General features: G+C 53.8%; 1 protein-coding gene across 5 annotated transcripts in view; it reads right to left on the reverse strand.

Moving 5' to 3' along the window:
- Positions 1–258: 258 nt before the first annotated feature.
- The window catches only part of H1-8 (H1.8 linker histone), a 9,484-nt gene continuing 3,030 nt past the window's right edge, over positions 259–6,712 (reverse strand). The window contains exons 3-6 of one of the 5 annotated variants that reach the window (XM_017884965.1): positions 4,045–4,304; positions 2,360–2,723; positions 918–982; positions 259–620 (exon numbers count right to left, since the gene is read on the reverse strand). In XM_017884965.1, coding sequence (XP_017740454.1) covers positions 387–620; positions 918–982; positions 2,360–2,723; positions 4,045–4,304 — 923 coding nt within the window. In that variant the 3' untranslated portion in view covers positions 259–386. Of the gene's footprint in view, positions 621–917; positions 983–2,359; positions 2,724–3,079; positions 3,224–3,248; positions 3,393–4,044; positions 4,305–6,712 lie in introns of those variants that run through there. The other 4 variants (XM_017884967.1, XM_017884966.1, XM_017884969.1 and 1 more) reach the window with 4 other exon arrangements.

The raw sequence follows: 6,712 nt of genomic DNA on the forward strand, positions 1-6,712 counted from the left end.
TACCCATCCTTTAGGATCAAAAGCCACCTCCTCCTGGAAGCCTGATCTCAGGGCCGGGTTACTCTCCCTCCACCAGCCCGTTTGCATCCCGATATCTGATGTCTATGCCGCAGCCCCATACAGCACACAGTCTGTATCCCTGAGGCAGGACCTCCTATCAGAGCCCCAGCATTGGCCAGGTAAACAGCAGGTGCTCAGCGGATGTTCATGAAGGACCGAATGGCCAAATCCTTGAACCTCAGCTTCTGCCCACACCAGTTGTGAGGAAAAAGCAACAGAAGTCTTTATTGATAAATAGCTTACAATGAAATACATAGAGCAGTGGTTTGCTGAAGAGTAAAAACTAGGGCGGAGGCTCGGGTTTCTCTCCACCCCTGCCTTTGGCCCTAAGCTTCAGCCCTCTGGCTGGACACTTTGGATGATGAGGCCTTGATGGGCAGCCCAGCCTTTCTCGGGCCCTTGGGGGCCTCTGTCTTCCTGGACAAGTGTGCAGGTGCCACCTTGGACCCCCTGCCCTTAGCAGGAGCAGCAGCCTTGGTGTTTGGTCCCTGCCCAGCTTTAGGGGCCTTGGCCTTGGCCACCACCTTCTTTTTGGGCGGGGAAGCAGCACCATTCGTGACCTATACGAAAACAAACCGGGAGCAAAGAGACAGCTGGGAAGGGCTGAAATCCCAGCTCGGTGGCTCTGGGTATACAACATCGCCCTTCTAAGCCTTAGGCTCTTATCTGTAAGACAGGGATGGCAACACCCCAGGGTGCCGGGGGAGCAGAGAGAAGAAGGTGGTAGACTGTGCTTTGTAGGAAAAGAAATTGAACCCCATCCCTGGCTGACCCTTCCAGAGGCTGAGTGTGAGATGCCCAAGCTCTGGCCTGTTCAGGGCAGGCAGCCAGGCTGGGAAAGTCATGCAGGCGCCTACCTTGCTGGCCGTGGGTTTTGAACTCTTACTCCCAGCGGTGGTTTTCCTGCAGGCCTCAGCATCTCCTGGAATGTGATGGAGGTTTTGTAGGGGAAGAAGGAGGCACTGCTGGTGGGGCAGGAAGTTTCAGGGACTCTGGAACCCCCATCCCTCCTGGGTCCTAGGTCTTCACTCAGCTATGTGACATGGGGCAAATCATTTAGCCACTCTGAGCCTCAGTGACTAGTTTGAAGACTGGGAATAACAGCATGTCCCTCACAGAGTGGCTGGAGGGTTAACTGAAGCACTTGCTCTATGCAAAGCACTAGTGCTCCAAGCCCACCGAAGCCAAAGTCTAATGGGCCTGTCAGCTCGAGCCTTTAATTTATCTTCCGCGTGGCAGCCAGAATACTCTTTTTTTCTTTTAAGACAGGGTCTCACTCTGTCACTGTGCTGGAGTGTGGTGGTGCGATCTCAGCTTACTGCAGCCTTGACCTCCCAGGCTCAAGCGAGCCTCCTGCCTCAGCCTCCCAAGTAGCTGGGGCAACAGGTGTGCAACAACACGCTGGCTAATATCTTTATTTTTTGCAGAGATGGGATCCCACTATCTTGCCCAGATTGGCTCTAATTCCTGGGGTCAGCACTCACCTGTGTGACAGAGCAAGAGCCTGTCTCTAAAAGAGAGGGGAAAAAAAGAATAACTCTAGCCCTAGCTGCTTCCTGTCAGAATCCTTCCACAGCTCATCGTCCTCCAGATAAAACCCTGATTCCAGCTGCCCTTCACACCTTCTCCTTGCCAACACTGCAGGTAGACTGAAATATGTACAGTTCCTCAAAAACTCCACCTTCTTGTGTTTTGTTTTGAGAGCGAGTCTCACTCTGTCACCCACGCTGGAGTGCAGTGGTGCGATCTCAACTCACTGTAACATCCGCCTCCTGGGTTTAAGTGATTTTCCGGCCTCAGCCACCCAAGTAGCTGGGATTATAGGTGTACACCACCATGCCCAGCTAATTTTTGTATTTTTAGCAGAGACGGGGGTTCACCATGTTGACCAGGTTGGTCTCAAACTCCTGACCTCAAGTGATCCGCCTGCCTCGACCTCCCAAAGTGTTGGGCTTAAAGGCATAAGCCACCACGCCTGGCCTAAAAATTCCACCTTCTTTATGCCTCCAGGCCTTTGCAAAGGCCCTTCCCCTGCTTGAGACACCTTCCTCCAGGAAGCCTTCCCTGACCCCTGCCTCAAGAATGAGTCACGCTCCTGGTTTCTGCCTCCCCGTTCATAACCCTTGAAATGTCTGCCTCCTTCCCCCAACTAGCTACCATGTCTCTCCAGGTCAAGCCCAGTACTCAGGGCACATGCACTAGATAAGGAAACCCCTCTCCAGAGCTGGCTCCCCGACCCTACTCCAGTGGCTGTCAAGACCCCCATTCCCACACCACCCCCTAAAAGTCACACAGCTACCTTGGTTGCTCCTGCTGCCTTTGGCCTTTGCCTTCCTGCTGAGCCCGCCGGCACTGGAAGTTTCCCGCATGGCCTTGTCTGGCTTGGGGGGCACCTTCCTAGCCTCTCCCAACTGTGCCCTCGTGTCCTTGGCCACGCCACCTTGCTTGCGAGCCTTCTCTGTGGCTGTGCCTGGCTTGGGAGGAGCCTTCTGCACCTTTGCTGGCCTCTTGGCTGCCTTTTTCACCTTGTCGACGTTGGGAGGGTCCTCCTTGGCCTCGCTTGGTTTCTTGGGGCCCTTCCCCTTAGCCTCGCCCACTCTCCTGGAGGCCATTGGGGGGCCCATCTTCCTGGGCTGGATTTTCCTCTTGTGCTTGGGAACTAACTGGAGGAGGACACAGGGTGGGCTGAAAGCAGAGCCTCAGGTGCCTCACGTCCCCCACCCTCCGTAAGACTCCGAATGGGAGGCCTCATTCCAAACAGGGGGGCTCCGCAGGCAGTGAGGGGCGGAGAGAAGGCACGAAGCCACTGTCCTTGGAGGCACTGTCTACTATGATTCTAGGATCTCATGATCTCTCAACCACCCACCCTGCCCCTGCCGCTTTCCCACAGATTGTGCCTCTGGACTCCCCCTCCCTCCCCACCCTGAAGCTCTGCCCTGCCTCATGCCCCATGCCCCCGCCACCTTGCCCCTTGACACTCAGCAGAACATGGACTGAGGTCAGATGGCTCTGGGCTCACAGCTTCATCTGCCCTCCTCCAGCCGTGTAGCACAGCCACGTCTTCTCTTCTTTACAGTGGGACCATCACCAAGGGTGTGAGTGGCAGGGGTAGGGGAGGGCTCCTGGCAAGCTGTTTCTTTCCTGTCCCCCAACCCTCAGGGCTCCCCATCACCAAGACTAGAAACCACCTTCACCCCTCAATTGCCAGCACACCGCATCAGACACCCGACGCCCCTCTGGCTCTTCTCCCTGCCCAGCCGCCTGGTCCTGCTATGACGCGAGTCCAGGCTCTGACCCACGCCCAGGAGTTCTACTAGGGTGAGACTTTCTGTGATCTGTCACCAGGTAACCACAGGGACCGGCTTGGGGTAGGCTGAGAATGTTCCCCAGTGTTCCATGGCAACTGTCACGGCAGCTGCTACGTGCAGGAAGTTGGGCAAGATGCAGGGGGCCCAGCAATGACAAGTCAGGCCCTGGGTCTGGTCCCTGAGGTATTCCTGGTGGCTGATGACAGTCCTGATGCTGGGGTGCAGTTTTGTCCCAGACCTGCCTCAGCTCTGAGTGACCTGGCCTGGGTCCCCTCTTGGAGCCTCCTTATGAAGATGAAACTCTCCCCTTTGAAACGCAGGACATGGCTGCTCAGGGAGGTGCCAGCAGGGGGAAAACCCTTTGCTGTGGTGCGGAATTCCAGGAAGGGACTACGTACCCAGGACCCAGAAGTTAGCGCAGCTGGCACAGTCCCTGGGATCCCAAACATGCAACAGTTCACCTGTCCTGGACACCAACAGGGCGACTCTTGCAGTGGGAGCTCAGAGGGGGCACACTACCTGCCTTCCTGGAGGAGAGGGCATCTCGGCTGAGACTACAGGAGGAACAAGTACAGGGGACCGGAGGGGAAAGGCCTTCCAGGAGAGGCCACAGTGCTAACAGAGGCCAGGACCATTGCTCCAACCCTGGGCTATGTCCTCCCTGAGGGGCGCTTACTTTGAAGCTGCCAGTGGCCCCCCTGGCTTTAGAGTTGAGGGGCCTGGCGAGAAGGCCACGGCGCATGCCAGTGGCCAGCGCCTGCTTCAGCAGGTACTTGAAGCGCAGGACGTCCACTGTTGGGTACTTGTGCAGGATGTAGAGCTTGATAGCCGCCACCGACGTGCCCCGGCGCTGCTCCCCTGCCTGCAGCGCCTCCAGCACCATGCGCAGCACTGGGGGGTGGCGGCGTCCCACTGGGAAGCTGCTGTGGCTCGGGCCTGAGGAGACATGGCAGGCCATCACCCAGGACCCAGTCACAACTCAGTGGCAGGCATCAGCTGGCCCGTGGGGGGTGGGTGAGGGCCCAGCAACGGTCAGATGCCCCCCTGTCCCCAAGACACTGACCGCTGGCATGGAAGCTCCCAGTATCCCCTCAAGGCTTATTAAGTGTCTCTCTTTTTCTTCGAGACACGGTCTCGCTCTGTCCCCAGGCTGGAGTGCAATGGCGTGATCTCAGCTCATTGCAACCTACACGTCCTGGGTCCAAGCAATTCTCCTGCCTCAGCCTCCCAAGTAACTGGGATTACAGGTGCATGCCACCATACCTGGCTGATTTTTGTATTTTTAGTAAAGACGAGGTTTCACCATATTGTCCAGGCTGGTCTTGAACTTCCGACCTCATTATCCACCCGCCTCAGCCTCCCAAAGTGTTGGGATTACAGGCATGAGCCACCGTGCCCAGCCAAGTCTCTCTTTTTAAAGAACTAAGTATTCCTTTAGAAAAACAAATCTAGGCCAGGTTCAAGCCTGTAATCCCAGCACTTTGGGAGGCTGAGAGGGGCGGATCACGAGGTCAGGAGATCGAGACCATCCTGGCTAACATGGTAAAACCCTGTCTCTACTAAAAAATACAAAAAAAACTAGCTGGGCGTGGTGGCAGGCGCCTGTAGTCCCAGCTATTCTGGAGGCTGAGGCAGGAGAATGGCATGAACCCAGGAGGCGGAGCTTGCAGTGAGCTGAGATCCGGCCACTGCACTCCAGTCTGGGCGACAGAGCGAGACTCCGTCTCAACAAAAGAAAAAAAAGAAAAACAAATCTAAATTGGGTGAATTTTCTAGATGTAACTATGGGTTTACAGGACCTCCAGGTGCTATGTGCACATTCTCAGAGGCACCCAGACTGAGAGACTCTCTAGGGCACACAGCGTGGTTTCTTCCACAAATAAGAGGGAAAGAAAAAGTGGGAGAGGCACCCTATGGACTAAAGATCCTTAGGAAACCTCTCAACCAAATGCTCATTCCCAGAGCAGGATTTGAACAATCCAACTGGAAAAAGAAAGGTAACAGATAAATGTGAACCCTGGAAGGAAATACTGGATATTAGGGATAATATTGTTTGAGGTGTGCTAATGGTATTACAATTGCTTTTTAAAAGGTTCTTACCTGTTAAAGGTAAATATTATAAAAGACATTGACAGATGAAATGATAAATAAATCCAGCATTTGCTTTGAAATAACCCAGCAGATGAAACAAGAGCGTCCGCAAGCTGATGACTGTTGGAGCTGGGTGATGGGCACAGTGGAAGGGAGTTACAGACCATTTGGTATAGTCTACTTTTGTATCCATTTGAAAGTTTTTTGTTTTGTTTTGTTTTACTGAGACAGGGTCTCAATCTGTCACGCAGGCTGGAGTGCAGTGCCACAATCATGGCTCACTGCAGCCTTGACCTCCCTGGCTCAAGTGATCCTCTCGCCTCAGCCTCCGAAGCAGCTGGGACCACAGGCATGCCCCACCACACCCGGCTAATTTTTGTATTATTATTATTATTTGACACAGGAGTCTGACTACATTGCTCAGGTTAGTCTCAAACTCCTGAGTTCAACCTATCTTCCCACCTCAGTCTCCCAAAGTGCTGGGGTTACAAGCGTGAGCCACCATTCTTGGCCCTGAAAGTTTTCATAATAAAAAGTTACCAAAAAATTCCACTCTTAGGTATATACCTGAGGGAAATGAAAACACGTGTCCACACAAAAACGTATACATGACTGTTCATAGCAGCGTCCTTCATGTCAGCCCAAAGATGGAAACAGCCCAAACATCCATGATGAATGATTGACAGATGGATGAACAAAATGTGGTCTCTACCCATCCCGTGGAATATTATCCATTCATACAAAGGAGTGAAGCCCTGGCTACGACATGGAGGAGCCCTAAAAACATGCTAAGTGAAAAAAAGCCAGTCAGAAAAAGCCACATACTGTCTGATTCCATTTATATGAAATGTCCAGAATAAGCAAGTCCATAGATGCAGAAAGCAGATTGGTGGTTGCCAGGGCTGGGGAGTGGGGGTGGAGAGTGACTGCTAATGGGTACTGGTTTTCTTGAAGTGATTAAAATATTCTAAAATTGGCCGGGCGCAGTGGCTCAAGCCTGTAATCCCAGCACTTTGGGAGGCCGAGACGGGCGGATCACGAGGTCAGGAGATCGAGACCATCCTGGCTAACACGGCGAAACCCCGTCTCTACTAAAAAATACAAAAAACTAGCCAGGCGAGTTGGCGGGCGCCTGTAGTCCCAGCTACTTGGGAGGCTGAGGCAGGAGAATGGCGTAAACCCGGGAGGCGGAGCTTGCAGATCTGGCCACTGCACTCCAGCCTGGGCGACAGAGCGAGACTCCGTCTCAAAAA

The sequence above is a fragment of the Rhinopithecus bieti genome, unplaced genomic scaffold (genome assembly GCF_001698545.2).
Source record: "Rhinopithecus bieti isolate Rb0 unplaced genomic scaffold, ASM169854v2 scaffold_13262, whole genome shotgun sequence".
Taxonomy (NCBI): Eukaryota; Metazoa; Chordata; class Mammalia; order Primates; family Cercopithecidae; genus Rhinopithecus; species Rhinopithecus bieti.